This window comes from Astyanax mexicanus, chromosome 3, assembly GCF_023375975.1.
Source record: "Astyanax mexicanus isolate ESR-SI-001 chromosome 3, AstMex3_surface, whole genome shotgun sequence".
Classification (NCBI taxonomy): Eukaryota; Metazoa; Chordata; class Actinopteri; order Characiformes; family Acestrorhamphidae; genus Astyanax; species Astyanax mexicanus.
This window is the reverse complement of record NC_064410.1, coordinates 32,328,477-32,355,716: the sequence shown is the minus strand read 5'-3', so window position 1 is coordinate 32,355,716 and position 27,240 is coordinate 32,328,477. Positions and strand designations below refer to the sequence as shown.

Sequence of the window (27,240 nt, the reverse complement as noted above, 5' to 3'; positions counted from 1 at the left end):
AACACCCAGCAATATGTTTGGAGGAGAAAAGGTGAGGCCTTTAATCCCAGGAACACCATGCCTACTGTCAAGCATGGTGGTGGTAGTATTATGCTCTGGGGATGTTTTGCTGCCAGTGGAACTGGTTCTTTGCAGAAAGTAAATGGGATAATGAAGAAGCAGGATTACCTCCAAATTCTGCAGGAAAACTTAAAACCATCAGCCCGAAGGTTGGGTCTTGGGCGCAGTTGGGTGTTCCAACAAGACAATGACCCAAAACACACATCAAAAGTGGTAAAGGAATGGCTAAACCAGGCTAGAATTAAGGTTTTAGAATGGCCTTCCCAAAGTCCTGACTTAAACCCCATTGAGAACATGTGGACAGTGCTAAAGAAACGGGTTCATGCAAGAAAACCATCACATTTAGCTGAACTGCACCAATTCTGTCAAGAAGAGTGGTCAAACATTCGACCTGAAGCTTGCCAGGAGCTTGTGGATGGCTACCAAAAGCGCCTAGTTGCCGTGAAAATGGCCAAGGGACATGTAACCAAATACTAATGTTGCTGTATGTATATTTTTGACCCAGCAGATTTGGTGACATTTTCAGCAGACCCATAATAAATTTATGAAAGAACCAAATTTTATGACTGTTTTTTGTGACAAACATGTATGTGTTCCGATCACTCTATCACAGAAAAATAAGAGTTGTAGAACTTATTGAAAACTGAAGACAGCCATAACATTATGTTTTTTTACAAGTGTATGTAAACTTTTGACCACAACTGTAAATGAAATCCAAGGGTGCATTCTTTGGGTAATATGGAGAAATACATAAAGTAAGTATATACATAGTAAAGTACATAAGTGCATTATACAAAACAATGAAACAGTATCACCAAAGAAAACAAAACTGATTAGTTTGAAGCCTTCAACCCATTTTTATTTTAACATTGTGTCTTTGAGATGCGTTGATTGAAAATAGTTCTTTTACCCACAGCAGACAGTGTGGTATTAGTACGGGCAGTCCTTTATCAGAGTGATGTTTTTTTTTAGTGCAGAGATCTAACCTCCGCCAAAGAATTTGACATCTTCAAGCTTAAAATAGGCCATACATACACTATGTACACACACACACACACTCACACTCACACTTTACCCTTTTACTGACCATTAGAGAACACAAGTAGAGAAGAACCTCGTATCTCTGCAGACGTTCCAGAGAAATCTCAGCCAGAAGGAGACCCCACAATTTCAAGCAAAATATTAAAGTAATTCTCTTTTTCCATTAAGCTCTTTCTGCTGCATCTGCAATTTACTGCTCTTTAACACAAAGAAGTTTAACACATTTCCCTGAACTGAGAAAAGAATGAAAAACCTCCACAATATAAAAAAAAAAACATCTAAAAAAGAAGCCAATAGACCGCTGGTGAATAGTGTCAGCAAACACTTTTGTGAAACATGTATTTTTGCAGAATATATTCTTACAGAGATTGGACAAGAACAGTAATTAGTGTGGGTAGAGTTTCCAGATACCAGAAAAGCTGGTATAAGGGGAGCTAAAAAGTATGATTAAATTAAATAGAGCTGTACAGTTAAGCTACAGCCACAGCAGGAAAATAGCATTTTGAATCAGAACAAATGGAACAGGTGTGGAGTGTGTTGAATTCCAGTAGATAGATAATACATTGTTAATACATAGTAGTTAATACATTGGGTTAATTAGTTTGAGTACATGCAGTGAAAGTTTTTAGTGTATTGGAGAAAGTGCATGCTAGCTTTCACGCTTCCAGCACTGGCAGCACTGTGTGACATGTGGTGTCTTAGCTAGTGGAGAAGGAAGTTACCAAAACTGGGGGGGGGATTAATATTTTTGTCTACATTGTCTAAATGCTAAGTTATAACAGCTCCCATAGATCCCTATATTATTCACATGTCCGTGATGTCCGCAAACTTTAAACTGCCCGGCTCTGAACTTGAAAAGCCTATAAGTAACCAATCACAGGCAGCCTACGCAATGATGCAAAATTTTATCATCAGTGGTTTGAACTTTGATAGTTCCTCTGTCAGATTTCACATGAATTGTCACATGAAATTTATTTATAATGAAACTGTGAGCTTTCACACAACATATTGCAGCAAGTTCAACTGATATTTATTTCTTTATTTTTCTGGTATAAATGTTGCTGACAAAATGCAACTGTGACTGTATTTTTTTTTTAAAGTGAAACAGATGAGGTTCAAATTCACTTAAAATAGTCACATATTTGAAACCTATATTCAGGGAATTTAGAAATAGCCCACCGGCTCCTACTGTAAAAGTACCTTCTGAATTGATAGACTTTGTTCATTTCTAAGTTCAGGGAAAATTCAGTTACAGGTGCAGCAGCGAGAGATTAGATTGAAACAGTGAACAGTGAACTATTCCTTTACGCCCACTATTTCACTCCCAGTTCTCACTGTTTCTCACCAGGCCGTGTGGGATTTACTCAGGCAGAGGACAGAGAGGTGTCCAAAAAGACAGACAAGTGCATCCAAAGCGCAAGTCTCTGGCCACACTCCCAGCCCCTCAGGTTGCATTTTCAGTCTCGGGTGTCTGACTGCTTCATTAATATTGCCACAGCACTGGCCTAAATTTGTCCGGTTTCCACATCCCCATCCCTCCGGCTGAGAAAAGAGGGAGGATCATGGTCTGAAACCTAGCTGGCGCAGCCTAAACGGCTCGAACAGGAGATTACAGTCCATCAGTAGTCTGTGTGTCCATCTGTAAAACTTCAGTCCAATCTCCGGTTTTGGGCGGAGTCATCGAGCAGCAGCTGTCCATGTACAATAAAAATAAACACCTACAAAAAGAAAACAGACAGTTCAGGTGTCTACTGTGTCAAAATGCATACTGAATGCATACTGCAGTACGTCCATTGTGTTGCATTTATTAGAGATGTAAGAGATTACAAACCTCACTGTCAAATAAAGTCTGTTCTTTGGATGATTGGCTTTTTTGGATAATTGGCTGCTCTGCCCATAGTACTGTCTAACTTCTATGTGTGGAAATCTTTTTATGTTTTTTGGATGTGCAAAATATGCTAACAATTATTGGGACAATTAAAAGGAACATATTATGGCTGGATTTACCATAAAAACACCAGTAAATGATTGTGAAACTGGAACGGTGGCTGTAACATCAGCTCTGACAACCAACTTCAGAGTTAAACGGAAGGCAGCATTAATTTTAGACATTTTGCAAGTCTGAGTTTGAGTCAGATGTGTTAAAAATGCTAAACTGAAGACATGCAGAGACATCCAACACAGGGTTTATACAGCCTTGCATATGATTTATATTTTCAACACAGGGTTTATATTTTCATCTAGCAGCTGAACAAAAAACTGCAGGGTCCTGTGATATATGGCCTATAGGTTGGCAAGCCTGTTTGTGAGGTCAGATATATAGATACTTTACAAAAAAGTTGAGTGTAAGCTCTGCTATGCATTACACGCATGTAATTTAGTTAGAGGATCAGCAAGTTTACATCTCTATAAATGTGAGAATATTAAACTTCCTGCTACATCCTAAGCAACCACTAGAGGGGGATGCTGTGTCAGTCTGACTCACTCTATTTATTATTCATCTGGTTCTGTTGCGGCCTGCTACGTCTGAGAATCCGCTTCCTGTGTGGCACCACTGTCCCGCTCAGTCTCTTTGATTGACAGGTATTTCTCCTCCTCGGGGTCATAGAAATAAAACTTCCGCAAATACACTATCAGCGGCCTGAAAAAGAGGGGGGGAAACAAAAGACTTTAAAAACCTTCACTACTATACACAGTAGCAGTAACACAGAATTTCAGTAACTTGCTAAGAACATGAGCGGCTTATATTTGTCAGTAAACCAAAGACTCTACATGCATATTTACATATGAATTATAGAATCAATGAAATAAACTGAAATACATTAAATATATTAGAACAGACCATTGTATTTTAACAGTAAACTGCTACTAAAAATACAGCAATAATAGAACTAAAAATAAATACAATTTAAATACATAACCCAGGCAGTAAATATAGGAATATGCTTCATCTTCTGTGAAGCATGAGATGGGACACTATTACTGCTGTTACTGTGTGTGTGTGTGTTTTCCATACGTAGGCAGAGGAAGCTCCTGGATGTGGTCAATGCGGACAAGCTGGCGGATGCAGAAGCGGCAGAGGTGCTGCAGAGACTTAACACTGCTGAAGCGGGACACTGGGTACAGCAGCTGTACCGGAGTGGGCGGGAGACCTGGAAAGACAGAGAGAGAGTAAGAAAGAAAAATGAATGAAAGAAAGAAAGAAAAAAAAGAAAGAGATCTAAATTTTTAACCTTTTTTATTGTAAAACAATTACAATAAGGACCAGCTGCATTTGTTATCATAAAAAAATTCAAAAAGGTAATAAGTAAGCAAGTAAATAAAACACACATAAACAGATCATATTACTTAAATTACTAATTAAATTCATTTCAATTAATACAGTTATAATAGATGGTTAAATTAGACAGAATACCCACGGTAAATAAAGTAATACATATTATTTTTTAAAATTAACTCTAAAAAGTTGGACTAACTGGACTTTTAATGTAAGCCAATGCTCATTAAATTTATGTCTGCAAATCTGATAATTTATTTTTGCAAGAATATTTTAAGGCATATACGTGGTTCTCCTACATTCTATTTGTGCAGAAAAAACACTATTTCTATATACTGACTGATATTTGATTATGTAATACTGTAGATGTTGATGTGATGTGTTTAAAAAGTAATGATTAAACAAGGCCTCAACCTGGATTGAGTGCAGTAGTTTAGTACGTAATTCTCACTTGCACTTAACGGTGACGACCTTCTAAACTCACCTGGAACGCGAGAGCGGAGGAAGTAGAGAAAGCGTCCATTTTTGGAGTGCATGATGGCCCTCTCGATAAACTCCACCACCGAGTGGCAGCGGTCCTCAAACTTGGGATGACACCACAGGCTGAACGTTCCTAAAAAAAACAAACAAAAAAAAAAACCTCAAAATTCATTGAAAACTTAAAGAACTAAAAGGTTCTAGAAATCAGACTGATGTTTTGACTGCATTAGGTGGCATCAACTGTAGACTGTATGGTCCCAAAAAATCTCAACACGCTGTTGGGCATGATATTTTTCATCTGCCTATCTAAAGGGTGGTAACTTATTTAGCCCTTTGGGGAAAATCACTAAAAATTGTACTTAGCAGCATCCTATTACCCATATTTGGGGGTAAAAGCATTTCAAGAACTAATCAGAGATAAGCATCCTAAAATACCTAATAATAATAATAATAATAATAATTGTAAATAATAATAATAATAAAATGTTTTTTTTTTTAATGTAAAAATCAATAAAAAAAAGAATAACTGATTTCTCCTAAAAGATAGAAATGGTTGATTCTTCGGAAGGGCTAAATTTACTGATCCAACAAACAAACATTACTCTTTCCCACATTAACTTTTATTTTTAAAAATTCATTAATTGTTTTCTTTTGTATAATATGATTTGTCCATAATGGAACAACAACAACATTCAACATAATGATAAATCAATACAGAATCTGATTTTACATTCAGATTAGTAAGATTCAGCTTAATTTCTAACTCTTTATCTATGTTTTTTTCATGTTTTGTCTGATAAAAGATATATAGAGAGAGATAAAACAAGTACCTGTTTTTCTGCACGTTATGAAAAACAACAGCTGTTTGTCTTTTATCTAAGCTAACGTACATCATTGGAAAGGCATGGGCAGTGTCTACTGCAGACTGTGCAGCAAATGTGCTGTAATGTTAATAAACTCCACTAGAGGACGCCACCATCCAGTTAATTCTCTCTGCAGATCATGTACTACAGTTCAGAAACTACAACATGAAGTTTTCATTTACACTGCTGACTATCAGTTCAGTTACAGTTTAATAATTTTCTCATAGAAGAGAATATATCACACTTCGTGCGCTGGATAAACTAAGAAACTCTATTGCAGTTTTTGTAGAAAATGTTTATCCTTCTACTTATGTTTTTCTTGCAAGGTAAAAGCCCACATGACGTGTCACAGACCCTTTAAAAGATGTGGAAAGATAACTCAAAGATAAAGATAAGATAACTCCCTTTAACGTCTCTAAGAAATATATACTGAACATCCTGAGTGCATTACAGGATTACTGAAGTTACTGTGTGAATATGTGATCTGACCTTATGTACTCTATGTAGGATCGCTGGGTCATTGCTGGAGACAAAATAAGCACTTTTTAAAAGTGTACATGTTTTGTTCATACAGATCTGTTCCAACTTTAACTATTTAAATGCTTCAAATAAATGTTTTCAGATATTTTACATTCCAACTAATGCTGACACTTTTGCATTATGAGGCGCACCGGATTATAAAGCACACTATCAAAAATTTTTCTATTTTCTGGTTTATTTTCATACATAAGGTGCACTTGATAATAAGGCGCATTATGCCACAATAGTAAGGAACAGGGTTTTTTTAATAAAACAGTTTCCTTTAAAGTCAAAGCATTGGAGCACTGGATGTTAATCTACACAGATTTCTCTCCTGAAAACAGTTTATTTGGGTGAGTAAAGTGTTTCCATTTATTTACAGTAAGCTTAGATTTACACTAAGGCTGGGTGCAGCAGCATTAACATTAGGGCTAACCGCTAGCGCTAGCCGACAGAGCTACACTGAAGAAGCCTGAGTGCTCCGGTAAATCAGGGCGATGTTAGATAGAGGTTCATCCCACGTAGCTTGTTTTAACACAGTAAACACACAGGTACAGACTGATAATTCTGATGAACAACGCAAAAGCTAGCATGGTCAGCTGGTAAAGGCAATACCGTTCCAGCTGTGCTAGCCTGGGTTAGCAGCAGGACATAGGCTAATAATACTCACTGCTGGATGGCAAAAGACTTAGTGCTTAGTGCAGTTAGTGGCTAATGATACAAGATACTCCCGGTGCTGGAGAAACTAAACTGAAACTCCTGTTTAGCACTGTACTTAAGCAGACTGGCTTTACTGCTCCTTACAACCTGACTAGTAAAATTCATACATAATGTGCACCAGATTATAAGGCGCACTGACTATAAAATGTTATGGTATGGTATGTTTACTGATTCAGATTTAATTATTAGGTCTCAATAACCCATAACCTTATGGGTTAAGGAGAGGCTTAATGGAAGCTTCACTGAAAAAACAGAACTTATCCTTGGTTAAATGACTCACTTTTCTGACGAACCATTGTAGAGAAACATTAAGTTGTTAAGGCTGATAAAGTAAAACTGAAACATTAAGTAGAGAGATCAGAGCTGTAACTGATCATGACTGGAAAAAATATTACCCCACAATCAGAGCAGTTCTGCTTTTTAAAGCCACCAGATGTAAAGCTGAAGCTTCTTCTTTTCCTGTTTCTCTAACAGAAATAGATAATTCCTTTTCCAATGTGGTACAACGTCTCTTATAAACTGTGACTGAAACTGTTTTTAGTTTCTGCACATTGATTTTAGCATGATAACCTGCACAACTATCAAAACAACCTAGAATAAGAACGAACTTGTTATAAGTATGTTTACAAGAGAAACAAAAAATATTTTCCTAGTAAAGTACGTATAGTATGCATTAAGAATTTCTTCCAAGCACTTTTAAACAATATCTCTTGGTTAATTCATAGTAAAATTAACACAATACAAAAAAAGTTTTCAATTACAAAAAAATGTTGGAGAGGTGCAATGTTTATGCAATGTGCAATGACAGTAACAATATGTACACTCTTACATATCTTCACTGATACATTAAAAACACTTCTCAACTTTCAATAGAAGTCAAAGTAAAAAGATGTGTAAGGATGTTCTGACTGCAGAATTTCCTTTACAAAACTGTAAAAACACATATGTATGGATGTATGAGTATATGTATCAATAAAAAATGATACATTAATTATGAATTATGATTTAAATCAATCAATTCAACAGCACTTTACAGGCTTGGTTCCCCTTTATTCTCCACTACCTCACTCTACCTCCAGCCTCATAAAGTAACATGAGCACCAATAGAAGTTTGAAGGGCTCCCCCTGTTGCTGCATGTGGGTAATACAATGTGGGTAATAATTTAATAGATTGCTGTTATTAACAATGTTACTGAAGCTCTTTCAATGTGTTTATTGTGAAAACTTGTATTGCGATAACAATAACAATATGATTTTTCTGAGTGTCTTAAGTAGATGTTTTAAATGTAGTGGCTTCAACCATAGATGCAGCTCCATTTCTTTAGATAGCAGTGGATATAATTTGATAATAATAATGATATACTTATTAAGCACATTTCAGCACATCCAAGGACACTTTACAATCACATTCTTTATACAATTAGCACTCAACCAGAATCGAAAAGTGGTGTATTCATGTTGCATGACTCCATCGGGCAGGAAGTGAACAAAGTACTGACCAGGTACTGCAAGGTACTGACCCAGTAGGACAGAGTGCCAATCTATATCTGAGCATACAGACACACATACTGTAGACTAAGCAGTTTCAGGGCAATTTAGAGTATCCAATTATCCTGATCTCCATGTTTTAGGACTATGGGAGCAAACCAAAATTCTCTGAGAAAATTTACAGGGAGGCGGTGTCTGACTGCACATGTATCGGAGGAGTCCTAATGAGTGGGTTGGGTATCTGGCTGTGCAAAATTGGGGAAAAAATTGGAAAAATTATAAATAAAATTATATAAAAAAAGAAAACCTACAGGGACATGGGGAGAAGATGAAAACTCCACCCAGACAGGGACTTGAACCGAGGACCCCAGCACTGGGAAGCATTATTTAGCAATATAAGCAAATTATTGAGTGAGTCCCACAACACTAAAGTAAAATTGAGGCACCCTCTAACTGAGCATTTTATACTATCATATTTTCTGCACTATAAAGCGCACCAGATTATTAGGAGCACTATTAATAAATGTCTATTTTCTGATCTGTTGTCATACCTAAGGCACACCGGATTATAAGGCACATTTTATGCGACACAAATAACTAGCAGTAGAAACAAGGGTGTCGCCAAGTTTTCCTTCTAATTCAGCACTATAACTAATAATGCACCACTGGGTGGTGAGACCTAAAAACTCTCCTTATTATTTGGGTGAGTAAAGCATTTCTGTTTATTTACAGTAAGCTTAGATTTCCAGATTTCCAGATTTCCACTAAAGCTGGAGCATTAGCATTAGCGCCTAACCGCTAGCGGTTAGCATCTAATGCCACCTGACAGCACTACACTGAGGAACCCTAAGTGTTCCGGTAACCCAGGGCAATATTAGCTAGCAGTTCATCCCACGTAGCTTGTTTTAACGCCGTAAACAAGCAGACTACAGTCTGATACACTCGCCTTTGAACAGCACAAGAGCTAGCGCTGTGGTTAGCGGCTAATGCTAATAATGCTCCAGCAGTGCTAGCCGGGGTTAGCAGCAAGGTACAGGCCAATAATACCCACCTCTGAACGGCCAAAGATCTAACACTCAGCGCAGTTAGCGGTTAATGCCAGTACTGCTGGAGAACTAAACTGAAACTTTGTTCACGCTGTACTTCAGTGGAGTGGCTTCATGGCTTCTTACAACCTGACTGGTAAAAATCATACATAATGTGCACCAGATTAAAAGGTGCACTGGCGATTTTGGGAATATTTAAGGATTTTAAGTGTGCCTTATAGTGCGAAAAATACGGCACTCATTATACCACTAAAGGAAAGAGGTTTCTGATAAAGTAGTGTGCACATGATGAGAGAGCTAGTGCTGTTATCTGGTAGTGTTCAGTGCTTCAATGCTGTGTGTGTTGTGTGTGTGGGTGGGGTTATATAGTACCTCTGTAGTGCTCCATGCGAGTGTGGTGTGTGACGCCCTGTGAGCGAAAGCTGAGGCTGAGGATGTATCTCGGGTCTGAACTGTCCCGCACCAGAAAGGATCCGTCTGCCTTCCCCTTCAGCTTCATTTCAGCATCCTCCCAGTTCATTGGTCCCCAGTACCAACCGCACTGCAACACACACGAACACACCCACACACACAAGACAGCGTCACACAGGTGCACAGGAAACACACCGCACACGAAAAAGAGAACAAAACCATCGCAATATAGCTTCACTGACACACATACAGGAGCGGTTGCACATCCTGTAACCACGGTAACCAGGATTCTAGATTTAGACTAAAATCTGAACACCAGTACAACGTACACAGCAGACTCACCGAAAAATATGCAACGGGCTGATTCCATGGACACTGAATAAGCCCAGTCCTGGACTAAAGTGGAGTGAAATAGTATTATAGTTGATACTCTCTTTGCTATAGTAAGAGAAACTTCTCTGTGACACTTTTTTTGTCATTCATAAATACAGAAGCTGAAGGAATAAGGAAGATTTTGGGGTGGACTAAATAACAACTTTAGTTTTTGGAGTTATATATACATTATATATAAATAAGAGACCACTTAAAAACAGGACTGAAATAATGCACCAGGAGTGGCAGAAAATTATCCTAAAGCAGTGTGTAAGACTGGTGGAGGAGAACATGCCAAAATGCATGAAAACTGTGATTAAAAACCAGGGTTATTCCACCTTATATTCATTTCTGAACTCTTAAAACTTTATAATATTAACTTGTTTTCTTTGCAATATTTGAGGTCTGAAAGCTCTGCATCTTTTTTGTTATTTCATATTAAAAAAAAAAAAAACACCCTAATGACAACATTTTTATTTGGAATTTGGAAGAAATGTTGTCCGAAATTTATAGAATAAAATAACAATGTTCATTTTACTCAAACATGTACCTATAACTAGCAACTACTGCAGTACTGCAATATCATCACTAATGTGCATCTGCAGTCAAATTCATCTAATGTGCAGTCAAATTCATCTATGGTTATTTTTAATGTAATCTTTTTTCATAGGCATGAAATATCAAAATCTCACCAGCTGGGCGAGGTGAAGTAAAGAAAAGTTCTGTTTGTTTAGTAATAATAATATAAATGTGCCATGATCAGACTCTATGCTGCATTTCAATTTTTCTTTTTGAGATTCAAGTTGGAAATTTTAACTGGGACACTCCTAAACTTTAAACTTAGAAAGTCAAGAGAGCTGCACCAACATCAAGTTCAGAATTCAATATGGCTGCACCGCTCATCTGTCTGTGGAAATGTGTCCACAGTGTTTGGATGTGCAAAATACTGCATTATATTTATCACTAACATCAAATGTGGGACATCATTTAGCTTGGCCATAAAATACTGCTGAATGTTAAATCAGCTGTGGTAAACTCTAAAGTCTGTAGCTAACAGAGAGAAAGAAAGAGAGAGAGAGAAACTGAGAGAGAAAGATGTGCTACCTTCTCCAGTTCTCTGAGGCTGGTGGCAAAGCTGCTGGAGTCTGGCCGGCTCAGAGGAAATAGTAGAGGGCGCTGTTCAACTGCTGCAGCTGATTGGCCGTCAGGCTGGAGAGGGAGGGGCCTTGGAACAATGCGAAGAAATGTATCTGCAACACAGAGAAAACTTTTGATTTGATAAACAAACAATACCAAGCCCAAAACTTTCATTTTGGCAGATCACCATACAGAGGAGTTCTAATTCTATTTTTAACTGTGAAACATGGTGGTGGAAGTGTCATGGTCTGGTGGTGTTTTGTTGGCCTAGACCACTTATATGAATCTGTTATCTACTAGTAATCCTGCAGGAGAATGCCTACACAACATCTCAAGCAAGTCCACCTCTGAACTGCTCAAGGCCGAGTTAAAGCCCTGACTGAAACCACATATAGATGCTTTAGCAAAATATTAAAACAGTAGATTAAAGTCCTCTAATGTGGCTAAACTAGTTACGAGTAGTTTTGTAAAGTAAGAGTGGGACAGAGTTCTCCACAACAAGCTGTACACCTAACTTACAGTTATAGAAAGTGTTTGGTTGTATTTGGTTGCAGTTACTGGTGTAAACCTAGTTAAATTTATAGGTAGAGTTGAATGTTTAACATTGTATTTGTGTTTACTGTTGTGCTTTTTGTCTTAGATTACTTTTTGTATTTAGGTTGATCAAAATGTATAAAGAGACAAAATAAGGAGGGGGGTGACCACTTTTCCATGGCACTGAATTATTTCTATTACTGTATATCTGTGTGTGTATTCTGAGCTGGCGTTATAACTGAAATCACATTATTAAATGAATGTCATTGTAAAACAGTGTATTTTTCGTCTGTGTGTGTGTTAGTGTGTTACCGTTGAGGCTGAGGCTGTGCTGGATGGTGGTGTGAGAGTGTGTAAGCGGCTGCATGGATGCTGCACCCCCGTTAGAGAGTGAACGTCCAGGTTGAGGGCCTCCAAAATCATCTGCAAAGACAGAGGAGATTCGTTAACTTCACCATTTAGCATGTTGTATTTCTATACACCCCTTTTATTAAGCCGTTAGATCACAGTGTGGGTAGGAGTAGTGTAAGGAACCTCTGCTTTAAACGGCTCATATCCTACACTTCTACTGTACAAACCCAGTACAGTACAAACACTGAACTTTGGAAACATTATTTATAACCGGTTCTTCAACCAGTATCAAAGTGTGTTCGCGCTCACACAAACACACACACGTATATATATAGAAAATAACTTTGTGCTCATACTCTACACACATCGAAAGCACCTAGATAGCAGAATGAGGTGTGTGTGTGTGTGTGTTCCAACCAAACCCACAAGAATGTGACTCACTGCAAGCAGTGATGTGTATGACCCCTTTACAGAAAGTGTTAACCTGTACTGACTCACATCACAGCACACAAACACACTCACATACTCACACACAAAAACACTAAGACGTGTTATGTTGGCACACCAGTCTTGTTACAGCTTTAAGTTAATGGAAGTTTAACTCCATCTGTGTCAAACACATGCTGTGCTCTTGTAGCCTGCCATGAAATGTAGTAAAACAGCAACAACACAAATAAAAATAAATAAATAAATGTGTCTAATTAAGTGTGATTCCATAATCAGATATTCTGTGCATAAGCCCAGTGATTGAAAAAAAAAAAAATCAGAGTGGGTTTGGATTTCTCTAAAGTGGCGGTGACAGGGACTAGGGGGTTCCATGACCAAAACTAGTGCGAACGATTTTTACTTAACTTAACCTTACTTTATCATGTAATTTTTTGTGTATTAATTATTGTCAAAATTTATTGTACCGTTAAAAAAAGTGTGATTAATCATTCATAATCGCAGAATTTTTTTGTGATTAATCTGATTAATTTTTCATTTTAGCAATTGACACCACTAACTAAAACACAAATATATGTAGTTAATATACTTTTTCCAAAATACATTCCGAGTTTTATACAGAATGCTGATGATGGTAAAATAGAGCCAAATACTGAACAATTAATTTTTCATTGGGAACTATTTTTTTTTCATACTTTGCCCTGTTTTATTGAAATGTAACATACTCAAAACCTTAAACCTTCTCAAAACTGTTTTATAACAATGTCTCAGGTTCAAGGCAGTGTATGCAGAACCATTTGGTGTAATAAGTTTCTGTGAAGGAACCTTTATGAACATTCCAATTCCATTTGCCACCACTGTAAACAATTTTGGCTCAATAAGTTATTCTATAACCATTCGGAATGAGTGTTCACAAGTTAATCATTTAAAATCATTTAGTGGAAATGTTAAACAATTAACAATGAGGCAATCTGAAAGTGACCAATGGAGAAACACAGGCCACAGTCAGACAGCTAACTTCTGCCTACAACTGTGGTCTCAAAGTAGGTTTATTTAAACCATACCTGCTGCAGCTAATGTACACTGAGAACAGGTCTAGCAATTGTTCAGTAAACCTGCAAAGTTTCCCCTCCTACCACAAACTTAGCCGTTCAGCCATGTATTGTGCTTCTTTTGTTTTAGCACTTAGGCTTTGAGGCTAATATTGCTAACTGGTCATGGAAATGGCTCACTAAATACCACAGTTGCTGAATTGTGTGTACTTTTTTACATTGCTACTGTATTGGATTTAAATTAGAGAGTCAGAAACCTCATAATCAAATCTGCTAGAGATTACTAAACAACTCCATGGTTTGAAAGAAGAAATTTAGGCCTGCAGTTAGCATCATGCTAATTGGTTAGACACAAGTTTCATGACATGTTATTTGCATTAGTCTCGTAGCTCCAGTTCATCATACTTGAATGTTATCTACATGTGGAGTGGCTATGAGGTTTTCAGGCAGTCGGCAAGAAGTTCAAAGTATTTGTAATGGTGTTGCTAAGCAGTATCTTTAGTTTGGTCTTGGCCAAACAACTACATTTGAGGTTAGGAAGGAAGCTTGAGCAAAGGTCAGTAATTGGTAACGTTAAAGATATAGGGCATGTAAACTGTAATGTTTGCAAAACACAAGGTAAACGGTCATGCAAGCTAAGAGCTCCGCTAACAGGGGAACAAAAGCTAAAGATAAAAAGAAGTATGAAACTTTCTGGTTTGGTTTCCTCCCTCTGTTTCTCAGATCTGTGGGCTGTATTGTTCCAGCGTAAAACACGTCAGCCAAGCACAGAAGGCAACAGAGATGTGATGAGTTAAGTTGCGGTTAGTGTTTGTGGCAGTTGCACTGCACTTCCTTTTTTAGCTGCTAACAATAGCTGATGCTAGCACTAGAACTGGGAGATAATACACAGCCAAAACGTCTCCGTATGTCTGCATGAAACCTGTTGAAATCCCCACAATTCAGCACAAGACGTTAAATGTAACATTAAACGTAAATGTGAACATGACTGATGCGAGCAGATATACTAAAACATAAGTTCACAGAAAAAAGTAAAACAGCATATCACTCTCAGAAAAAATAACACTTTTTTTCCCCACATTTTTTTTATATTTAGCCATTTCTATTCTCCCTCACTAGTCAATAGCTCTCAATCACATAAAGCTATCAATCCTGGGAGGATCAATGACTGTATGAACCAGTCAATAGACAGGATAAAGCCTTACATAAACTTCCTCCAATACACATGAAACTCCACCCTATCCATTTTATCTTTTTGATAAAATCCTCCCCCCATCAAACTGCTGCTAACAAAAACACCACTAGACACACTAAACACACAACAAACTAATGCTAACTGCTAATTCTGTCACATGAGCTAACAGATAACTTTTCTGTGATGGGAAAGAGGGAGGGCCATCCTACACACATCTTATATGAGGATACTCTTGTAAAAAAGAAAAGTATATTAAGTATATATTTAAAAGTATACTGAACATGGAAAAGTACATACTTTTTAAAATTAAAATATGTACTCAAATACAAACAAAATGTACTATTTTAAAACAACTGATGGCAACTTAAGTATATTTCAGTTGTAATTAAGCTATATTTAAACACAACATAAAATTATTTAATTGTGTTTTTGAGTGCTTTTTTGTACAACTTCTGTGAATTTAGGAAGGAGTTTTTTTTAAATATAATTTTAATACACTTGAAGCATTATGTACATTGATGCACATATTGTGTAAACCTTACTGCTACTGGAAAAAATGCATCTTTTATTTAATGCAACTATGTATTTTAAAAATCATAAAAATACATTTATGGAAATACAGAAAAAAGTATATTTAATGTGTTTTTTCATTAAGTATATTAAATTGAAAATGCACTTTTAGTATTCTTTACCTAATTTGAACATACTTTAAATGATCTTAAGTATACTTCCTTTTCACAAGGGTAGTTATGCTTAAGATAATGTACATTTTCAAATGTAATAAATTTATAAACATGCCACAGTCTCACATCTGGCACATTCTGCTACAGCATTAACTACTGCACTAATAGCTAGGGGTAACCACATTTTTTGCTGGACTTTGCATTGTGTTAGCACATTAGCCCCCTACCTTAGCCAGTTAGCAGCCTAGAATAAAGTTGACTTGTCTATGAGGTGAACAATAACCCCCCCCCCAAAAAAACTGATGAAACTAAGAAAACAATCTTTTCTCAGCTTGAATTTATTGACCATTTCTAGAGAGATCCCAAAGTCATAACACCACCAGGGTTTTTTCAGGTCATTTCTGACCTGTAGAACAAAGGGGAGTATACAGAAAACTACACAAGACTACCCACATCTGCCCATAGCTTTTAAGGGTCTTACCAGGATCAATGATTTACAGCTGTAATCATTATTATTCCTCTAATAGTGTTGCAGATCAAAAAAAATAGTAAAGTAAGATTAGGAAATGCACAACCTGTTGATAATTAAATGTCAGGACACCACTAATCAGCACTTAATATCATAAAGTACTAATCAGCACTAAATGTCATAATCAAATAGTAAGCACAGCTGATGCTAGCAAAACTGCTAGCTAAAACAAGCCAACCAGGAAAAAATAAAATATAAAACCATGGAAATTATAATGTAAAAATTATAATTTGGCCTCTGACCATTTTGTCATTGAATCATGATTCAAAAACTATGTTAAAAAGCACATGAACAACCACCGAGATGCAGACCAATATATAAAAAAAACATAGTCAAAGTGTAAAAAAATTACCGTTTTAAAAATATCGCAAAAACACCCACAGCTATTGTAAATCATAGAACAAATATGCATGACTGATGCTAGCAAAAATGCTAAAACCACATGTAACATACAGAAACTGAACAAGATAAAGAAAGATTACAAAAATGAGCAAAACAAGGAATGTGTGACGAATGGCCAGTTTAATTCTTAGGAATTTAACCGGAAACTAACCGAAAAACTACATAAAAGGTCAGTCATGACAAACAGCAAGACAAAGAACTGAAAAGAGGAAGAGAAACCAGGACAGAGACAGAGACAGAGCGAGAGAGCCAGTATAACAAAGAAAAGAAAAAGGAACAGAGGAAGAGGAAGTGAAGGAAAGTACCCAGCAAGCTGAGGCTTCTCCTAGGAGGAGGAGGAGGAGTAGGAGGATGAAGACAGTTCACCCTGTGAGAAATATCCACATCAACCAGCGACACTGTCTCACCTATAGCCCAGAGACACACAGGGAGAGAGAGAGGTGAAGAAAGGTACACAAGGCTTGAAAGTCCAGACGTGATTTGTGGTTTTCAATTTGTGATGTGACGAATATATAACGCAGTTTTTAAAAATCTTGTTGTGGGGCTGTGTGGATACGTGTATTATAAACAGCCTCCCTCAGAACCTAAACTCTCCATCACACAGTTCTACCTACATTAGAAGAGTGAAAGCAACATCACTGGAGCTCAAAACGCTTGAAGGAGAACCCTAACTGCTAATCAGATGCATCAGCTCTTAGACACTCACACTGGCTTGCATTAAACAACGGAGTGATGCATGATAGAGAGGGTACCTACCCATCCAAAGAGGTCACTTATGTTCTTTGGGACTCCCAGCAGCAGGTGGCTGTGGTATGATTAGCCCCACTGCCATGATATTAGTGCCTGCACCAATATCTTGCTTAGTCTGTAACATGTTATAGTCTGTAACCTGTTATGGTTACATGTTCTGTTTGAACTGCTTTAAGCAATTTCTAACTGACTACAAGGGTGTTGCAATCTGGTGGCTATAATACTGTAGGTAATTTCTAGGGTGTTTCTGGACAGTTGCAAGGGTGTAACCACATGGTTTCTAGGGTGTTCTAGGTGGTTCCAAAAGTGATGCTAGTTTGTTACAGTTATATTCTATATGATAGCTACTGGCTAGCATGTTGCTTAAGTACGACTACCACAGTAACATGAAAGGGGAACACACTGTTGCCCAAACATCATTTAATGTGATACAAAAAAAATGTGGTACAAAAAAAAATCTTTAACACCTTTCCACTCAGACTGTACTTTCTGGGGTTGATTCAGAGTCATCATTTAAAAATACTGGACCCTAAAGATTCTGATTTCTCTGATGGCTAATGATTATCTCCTTCATTACACCATTCATCACCTCTGTAGATTACATATTCCCAATAATAGCTCCAGAAATTTTACCTCTGTAATTTGTCATTATATATCAAGGAAACAAGACTTCAACAGGCAATTCAACTGTGTATAATTTCCTTGTCTAATTACTTTAGAGAATATTTCTGTATTTCATTACATTAACCCTAAATGTCTAAGTGGTAGTTTCCCAGACAGGGATTAAGCCTAGTCTTGGACTAGAACAGGGGTGTCAAACTCATTTTGGCCGAGGGCCACATTGGCATATTGGCTGTCCTCCGAGGGCCAGATGTAACTTATAAATGTAATAAAATGTAACCAAATGTAATATATGTAAATGAATGTAATTACTCCTTGATGTTAAATAACTCTCAATATATTATTTATTCAATCAAATATTACAGTTGCATGGAAAAAATGTTTGCTTGTTGCTCTATTAACATAAATCCTTTTAATTTGTCATGTCATGAAATCCAAAAACTCCATCAATCAAGAACCAAACTATTCAAGTGAATAGAAATGACATCAAGTTATATTAACTTTGAAATTATTAACTGAAATAAGGCTTAATAAATATAAAATCAAAAATTGTGAGCTGTTAAGAACATAGCATTTCCTCAGATTTAGCAGTTCCTCATCCAACCACTAGTGGGAGCTGCAGCAGCAGCACCACAAGTCCGCAGTCTTTACTGAGTCAGAGCTACAGCCCAGCCACGGGCTACAAGGGCTCAGCTCAGCCAGTCTGGAGCGTTTTTACAATTTTTAAGTTCTTCTGTGTATGAAATAAAGATTTTTGTAACCGAATAATACAGCTCTCTACAGTTCATCTTTCAGCCCAATCACCTAACAGCAGCCGTTTAGAGCATGAGTCACTGCTGGGATTACATTATAAACAGGTCAGTTATCGCGCTGCTAACCTCAGAATGTTTATAACTACGGAGTTTAGTGGACACACCACGGCTGCAAGGTTAGACTGTTGAAGGCTACTGAAGACTATTAAAGGCTATTGGAGGTTATTGAAAGGGTTATTGAGGGCAGAAATCAGTAAAGGCTGGTTAGATAAGTGATTCACGTCCTCGTACTTTGCTGCGGTGAAACTGCGACTAGCGCTGTCCCAGTGATGTTTATTAACGTCATTAAAACAGATTTTGTCAGCTATTGTCTTATAAATGTTTACACAGAACTTATATCTCTCCTAAAAAGCGTTTATTTTGGTCAGTAACACTCTTCGTAACACAAAAGGCATACCGGTCTTTCGCCTTGAAGCACAGCCGTCCGTCTGCATCAACTTCTCTTTTTCTGGACATTATGGGATAAACATTTATATGTCTCAATTCCACCCGCGAAGTTACACCTTCCCTCCGGCAGGGTTTCCACATCAATGACTACACTGCCGTGTAGTGGCAGTAAGCCGTAACTTTGCGGGTAATACAATCGACAAGCATTGTGGGAAATGTATTTTTTGGTCAAAGAACGCTTCTGACTTATTTATTATAGACACTAAGATCTTACAAGCTCTCGCGGGCCACATAAAAAGACGTGGCGGGCCACATTTGGCCCGCGGGCCTTGTGTTTGACACATGTGGACTAGAAACTGACCATAAACGTCTACACTTTGATTGCACACCATCAAAATGGATTTAAAAATTAAGCAAAGCTATACAGTTTTACTTTTACTTTTGTAGGAAAACGTATTGAACTGAATAAGGGATATACATTGGTTTATGAAAATAAGTTCAGTGTTTGTTAGCAGCATTAGCTTAGCAACTTTAACTGGAGTCAATGGTACTTTAACAATACAATTTTAAATTGATCAATTACATTGCTTCATTAGACAGACTCCTTTTACCAAAATTAAAAAATTAAGATCAGCATTAACACAAGTACCAAGACATACACCCTCAAAGAGTCACAAATGATCTCCTAGAGTATATAACTGTAAACAAACACAATAATGGTTTTCCTGTAATCATCTGACCTGCCTCCAAAAATCATCTGACCTGCCTCCAGACAGAGTCTGGAGAACATTTTATCCCAAAACAAATGCTTATTTTTATTTCACTCTTAGCTTATTGTTTGGTTTGTTGTGAAAAATGAATGCCATTTTCTGAAGATTGAGTCATTTGAGTGATCATTGCATTGTCTATTACCCTGTCTATAAAGTTTTTGTCTAAATTATAATGCTGTAACGTGACGAAAAAAAACTATTAAAATTACATGCTCTGTAATAAATTAATCTAAGTTTATTGTGCACACCCCTTTGACTATAAAAGTATTTTAAATTGTGCAAATTTCAAATACATTTTAGCAGAGCAATACATGAATTAATTAATATTTGGCATATTCCTAAAATTCCACATCCCAATGTTGTTGTTGTTGTTTTTTGCAAGAACTGGTCTGTTCTTCACTTCTCACACTTCTTTTAACCAGTTACTGAGAAAACAAGCTTATATGCACACTCAGAGTTCAATGCAGCCCTCTTCTTTTGGAGTGTCACCCGCCAGTGAGATATCACCGTATTAGAGAGTCAAGTAGTGCTGTTGTGGTGCAGCCACATAGCTTCATTTGCCTCCGTCATGATGTAGTGACCGAAACTGTTAATGATACACTGGATCAAAGGACATCAAGGAATGACATTATTCTGTGTACATTTTTTTGTGCAAACATTTTTCTGTGCTTAATTCATTTAAATTAATCACGTTATTTCAAAGTCCTTCTAAATTATGATTCTATTTATTTGTTTAATTTACTATTGACAATATACTATTCGAATAATGTCACTTTCTATAGACTTTAACCATTTTGTTGACAATACCTTTTTTCTGTCAAAGTAATGACACTTTTAAAATGCAGCATTTTTTTAAGAGTCAGCTTCTGTGTCGATCAGCTGTCATTAGTCTCATTAGTAGATCATTAGTACACACCATCACAGATACACTCTTAATGCAGTGTTTATTCAGAATTGTGGACTATACCAGGGTCTAGGCCTCTGCTGATCCATCCTTTATTTCTTACAGATATAGTGGGGCGATAACAGACTTACAAGAAGCACAAACACAGACGCTTCTCTTACCTGTGAAGGGAACAGGAGAGTAGGCACTTCGCGGCCTGGCCAGCTGAGGCCTGCTGCAACAGGAAATAAAAAAAGACAGCCGAGTGAGCGAATAGACTTTAAAGTAACACCTCACTGAGACATCTAATTTGCACTGTGGTCAACACCTGATGACTGACACTGTTAAAAACACTTTTTCTAAAGAAATGAACTAAAGTAAACCCTGAACAAATCATTATCTTTATAGTACACAAACGTTTTCTTTGAATAAAATACAAAATGAAACCCTTCTTAGTGCTGAACAGATTAATTTGGTTCTTAATTTGGAAACAGTTTAAAATGAGCTTTAGTAAAATCAGTGGTACTACATTGGTCTAGAACATAAAATAATTTGGATGCTTAGATGTTTTTCCCCACATTCAGCTTAATCTGTGGAAAAGTTCAGCAGATACAGAAAACATACTGTGTTCACATTTGTGTTCAATTTGGTCGAGAATCAACTTCAATTATGCTCATATGAAATCCAATCACCAAAAAGTTTCCTTCAACAATACTAAGACTTTACACTAACACTGCATTTACATTAAAAGTGTAGAACTGTAAGAATATACTCCAATACGTATCCTACAGTGGAAATGGAGAAAAAGACTTTGATGTGTGACAGTAGTGGAGCCTTTTTAAAAAGGTTTTAAACCCTTTAAACAGACAAAGAAACACTGAAGCATTTAATATTTCAATGGTTCTATATAAATAAGCAGCGTGCTAACTGGAGCACAAATGCTAACTGGTGAGGTATAAACATTTATTAAAGAAACAAAATATTACACACCAAAGACTGTCTGATTTACTAAATCGAAGTAAAATGGAGAAATTATACTATTGCTTTTTAAGCCATCGCACACCAGGCACTCAATGACTCAAGGAGCACTGTTCAATTCATCACCAGGAAAAGTTTATCATCAAACTGCACTTTTCAGATAATAAATGATTTACACACATCCATTGTAGCGCCTTTAGCTCAGAGCTTTATTATGTGGCGTGTGTATGGTGTGCGATGATATATTATCCCAGAAATAACTGAAATAAACAATAATATTGTTGTTTCAGCACCATATTATGCCACTGATGATTATATGATATATGATTATAATTATATAGTCTAATAATGCTGTTACAGCTTAAAAAGAAAACATTAAGAAAATATAGAGATTACAGTTAACATGTATACATTTTAAATTAATAAAATAATTAAGACACATCTGTTGATGCACATTTTTTGGCTCTCCTTGCAAAGAAAAACATAATTATTGAGGTCACGTACATATATTGAACGATAAGTTTATAACCTTATTATCGTGACAGGCCTAGTCTCCAGTGTTCGCACTGGCTGCCCTGTCGCGAGCCCCAAATTTTTTAAAAGTCGAATAAAACACTTCTTATAATTTTAGGATTAGGGCTGTTTTTGCAGCTCTGTTTTCACACATAGTCAGAATGGACTGGGTTAATGTCACAGATAACATCACACTCTTTTCGATAAATATCTGTTTTTATATTACGCTGGAGGATTTAATGTGATTCTTTACTTTAATATTCCCCTGAGACTTATATATATTTATATATTAAATATAATGGAAGGTTTTCTAACCTGCCCGTGTCGGGGTCAGTGCTGCTAGAGCCCCACACGTCCACCAGGCTGCCACCGGATGAGGTGGAGGAGGCGAGTGAGGGCCTCTTGTTGGTGGCGTGGCCCACGCTGGAGCTGCTGCCTCCACTGCCGCTGCTTTTGGTGCGAAACAGTTTGCTCAGGCACACCTTCAGCGAACCTTTCCTCGACTTCCTCTGACCACCTCGCTCCTTGTCTCGGCTGCAGGCGGCAAAGGTCAGGGGTGAACCCACATGTTTGGGTGTGGGGGGTCGACTCAGAGGAGTCTGGACAGGAGCCACAATGTCCTGGACTGGAAACAAGAGTGGGCAAACATGTAAGAACATTTCGACACCGGTAGTTATTTTCGACATCATCTCCACACTCAGGAGCAAATGGGTTCTTTAACTCACAATAATAATGGGACCCTTCATAGTAAAACTGCATTTACATAAGAAAATGTAGGATTATATATTGTAACAATATTCTGCAATAGTTATTTAATAGTAAAAAGTGAGAAAAGAATTCTGTGACAATATGTAACAGTAGTGGATCCTTTTTTTAAAGGCTCTAAAAAAGAAACTTCTACAAGAGTGTTTTCATGTATTTAAATATTTTAAAACTTAAAAAGAATCATTTAAGCATGTAATTGTCCCATGTTTCTATATAAACCTACTGCTGCAATGTAGATTTTTTTTTTAAATGTCACAAAAAGGGTCTATTTAAGCATTTAAAGGGTTATTATTAAGTAATACTGGTTCCATAAAGAACCCACGAAGGACCATTTTTAAAGAGTGTAGTTCTCAAAAGGCAATGTAAGCTCTAAATAGTACTAACAAGAGGTATTTGACTCCTAACACCTGTAAAACTCTGTTTGCGCTATACATAACTACAGTTTATCATTATTAAAGTGTGTAAACTTAGTTCTCCTCAATCATGTTGCTTTTTTGTTGCAGACTGGATAGGGAAAAAGTCATTTAAATACACTTGGTAGAATGTATTTAAGGGGACAGTACATGAACATACAAATGGGAAAAGAATTAACAGTATTTAAAGCGACGGTCTGTAAAATTTAAGATTTTGGGGATTTAGAGACCTCTCTGGTGAGAATGTGTAATTGCACAGAGTATGTAGAAGACTACTTTAAATGCTAAAAATAAAAGTTAATAAATAGTTGGGTATTATTCTGTGTTTAAGTATATTGTTTTATTTATTTTGTTAAGTTATGAAATACTGGCTACATGTTAAACCCAAAAACCAGACCACTCTGTTTTAAACTGAATGTATTAGGCAATGCAGGGATTGTCGTTCTAGGACACTGATACCATTAATTAAGAACATTTTGTTCCCTCCCAACTCCTTTACATTATTATTAATCATTTCAATTTAAAATAAAAATCTTAGGGACTGCTTTAAGATAATAATAAACAATATTCAACACGCCTTAACAAAAATATGATTAGAGGTTCTGAGACTCAATTTCGATTCATTTTATTAAATTAAATGCCCAGCCCTATACAGAAGGTTTTTCATTTTAAAAGGTGCTAGATAGAACTTAGGCTTAAGACCAAGAACAACTTAAGCTTTTAAATTGTTCTTTAGGTCACCATGGCTCTATATAAAACACTGCCTTTACAAACAAACCCTGTATAAGTGTAGGCTTAGCCTTAATCTGGGACAGAAAATTGCAGCTATAAATATACACAGTTGAAAATAGTACAGAAAAAATACTAATTCTCCTACATATTAACCAACATATTTATTGTATTATTTATTATTCTTGTTATTTTAAAAAATACTCTATTTTACTTAAAGAAATGAATGAAGTGAACCTTATTAGAGTACTGAAATATTTACTAGATCAACTGAACTAAAACTTTCAAAATAAATATATGGCTACAATTTAAGTGAGCAGTGTTATAAAAATCATATACTATTATAATAAAATAAATAACACTCATTGAGAGACAGAAGATAAAATTAATAAACTCAAGATGATATAACTCAACATGAAACAATCATACTGAGTGTATTTAACAATATGTTTCTTCTAAGGACAAGGACTAAGTCAAATCCTGAATCAATCACGTCTTAATAACTCATGGCCTGTTTTCACATTTTTCATACTTCCTAAGTTTATCACTCTTCCTGAGCAGTTATTTATTATACTGCTGTTATGTTTTGTTATTTGTTGTGCTATCTGGTGTCAACTTAACGATTCATTCCCCTTATTTTTCTTGGTTCCTCTCAAAGCTTCTTCCTCTTGATCTAAGGGAGATTTCCTTATTCTGTTTTGCTGTTGCCATTGGCTTCCTTTGTTACAACATTTGTTGTGAAAAGTGCTATTAATATTATACATTTTAATTTAACTGAATACCGAAATCTGGGTGCTTATGATTAGCCTGCCCAGCATGATGTTTAGTGTTGACATGTTTCGGTTCAGTCTACATTATTATCATCTCTTTAAACAAGGGGGATTGATCTACTATTTTAAAAGTAAAAAAAACAGTTTGATAGTTTGGTAAGTTAGAACCAAAAAAAACATGAGTATGAGCTCATGAGTAAAAGAACATAGGGGAGGTAAAACATAGTATAACTGACTTTTTTCAGCCAGGGACTGTGATATTTATAAATGATATTTATTTCCCGGCCCACATATATTTATCCTAGAATTATGATCGTTTAGATGTTCTCCTAACGGTTATTTCCTCTTTTATGCTTTAATGTTGTTTCTGTCTCGTATGCTGGAACATTGTCCTGCTGTTCCTGTTCTTACTTAAACCAGCCAACCACCCAAGTCACTGACAATGTAGTTGAAATTTAGTTGGTCCTTACCAAGAATGAGTGTGTATGAGAATAAGGTGTTGTCTTTAACTTTAGAACATTTTTATTTTGGGTCATATCAAAGAATAACCCGAAGAATGCATTGGCCTACATTGGACCCCTTATCTATAAGATATACAGACAACTCAGACAAGCAACTGGCAGCACTTTAATACTATGAAACTATAATATTTCAATCACTTATCTTCTACACATGGTTCCATTTCCTCTACGGAAACATGGAACATGGAAACATTGCCTTTAGTAATGAACCTTTGAAGAACCGCTTTATTAAAGAGTGTGCACCCTTAAAAGCAAATGTGTATCGCAATATGTGTCACATGACACTAGTGGAACATTTTGGGTGCTATACTTAAAAGATTCTATAAAAAAACATCTACAAGAGTTTCAGTTTTCTGTGTATGTAAGGAACCACGCACCTAGGAAAAAATCCATTACGTATTCAACCTTCAATAAGGAACCCTAATAGAACTCTTATGTTTTAAAAAAAAATTAAATCTCTCTGTCCACCCCTACCTGGAGTCTGCAGTCCAGTTCCATCAGCTTCTGCTGGAGGTCCAGGGTCGCAGCAGGCCTCCCGGGTCAGGCGGTGCACCTGGTTCATGAGTCCAGTGAGGGAGCTGCTGGAGAAGTTCTGAGGGTCCTGACAGGCATCACCATCGCCCTGCTGAGGAAACGCCTGAGCAGCAGAACCGCCCTCTGAGACGTCCTGAGAGCCCACCACCATGCCAGTCTTGCTCGTCTCCACATCCTGCGCCCCCAGACCCTCTAAAACCAGCAGAGCATCACTGGTCTCACTCGGGTCCTCTCCAGGCTGGGCTCCCAGGATGCTTTGGCAGGTGCACAGGGGAACATCAGCATCCTTCTGCAGGACATCCGCCCTGCCCAGCTCCTCCAGATGCCTGGCCAGGTTCAGGACGGGGTCCTGCAGGTCTGAGGCTACTGCAGCAGTGCTGGGGGGCTTGTGGGCACCGGTGCCCAGGTGGTCTGCTAAGGGTGACCACTCTGGAGCGCTGGAAATGAGGCGATGCCTCTGGCAGAGGGTCTCTGAGACCTCCCTGGACACTTTAGTGAGTCTGAAGACAGGGCTCCACTCGAACCTGCGGGGGGCTGGAGCGTCCACCCCAGCGCTCTGCTCGCCCATGGCTCCTGCAGGTGCGCCCGGACCGGGGTCACCTGGACCCAGGAGGTCCTGCAGGACCATGAGCTGCCCACCTGCCTCTGAGCGGCCGTCCTGCTCGCGCTCCGAGCCGCCGAGGCCATGCTGGAGATGCTGGAGATGATGATGGTGATGATGGTGATGATGATGGTGGTGATGCTGAAGATGATGATGATGAAGGTGCCCCGTCTTGCCCAACCCTGAACCCACCGGATCTTCTTCGTAATCCGTGGCGGAAACCAAACGCATCAGCACGAAATCGGGAGACGCGTCCCGCGCTCCGCTCATCATAAGCTGCTGCTGCTGCTATTATTATTAATATTATTATTATTTATATTATTATCAGATGCTGGTTTATTTACATCAGCGGCCGCGGCTCCCCGCTCCTCCCCCGGCGTGCGGCATAGCTCAGCGGTACGGCAGCGCCTCCTCACCGGGCTCCGGAGCCTCCAGCGCGGATAAACCCCCCGAGGCTCCGCTGTAAAGCGCTTTGTCCTGTGTGTGCGTGCGCGATTTATTTATTTCTTTTTTTTTCATTCTATCATTTCCGTCAGAGCTGCGCGTGCGCGCGGGGCTCGAGCAGGGCGGCGGTGCGGCGCACTCACTG

At 37.6% G+C, this 27,240-nt stretch overlaps 1 protein-coding gene across 2 annotated transcripts; it reads right to left on the bottom strand.

Annotated features, from left to right (window-relative positions):
- Positions 1 to 897: 897 nt before the first annotated feature.
- Positions 898 to 27,240, bottom strand: LOC103036776 (suppressor of cytokine signaling 7). 2 transcript variants are annotated; one of them, XM_007230772.4, is made up of 11 exons: positions 25,991 to 27,240; positions 22,634 to 22,943; positions 21,010 to 21,062; positions 16,910 to 17,011; positions 12,261 to 12,371; positions 11,382 to 11,527; positions 9,867 to 10,035; positions 4,863 to 4,991; positions 4,118 to 4,253; positions 3,587 to 3,742; positions 898 to 2,819 (listed from the first exon to the last, which is right to left on the bottom strand). In XM_007230772.4, exons 1-10 carry the CDS (start codon positions 26,922 to 26,924, stop codon positions 3,622 to 3,624), a joined length of 2,211 nt encoding a protein of 736 aa, XP_007230834.3. In that variant the 5' UTR covers positions 26,925 to 27,240; the 3' UTR covers positions 898 to 2,819; positions 3,587 to 3,621. The 2 variants fall into 2 exon arrangements, with proteins under 2 accessions (XP_007230834.3, XP_007230835.2); XM_007230773.4 differs by lacking the exon at positions 16,910 to 17,011 and having other exon boundaries at positions 25,991 to 27,239.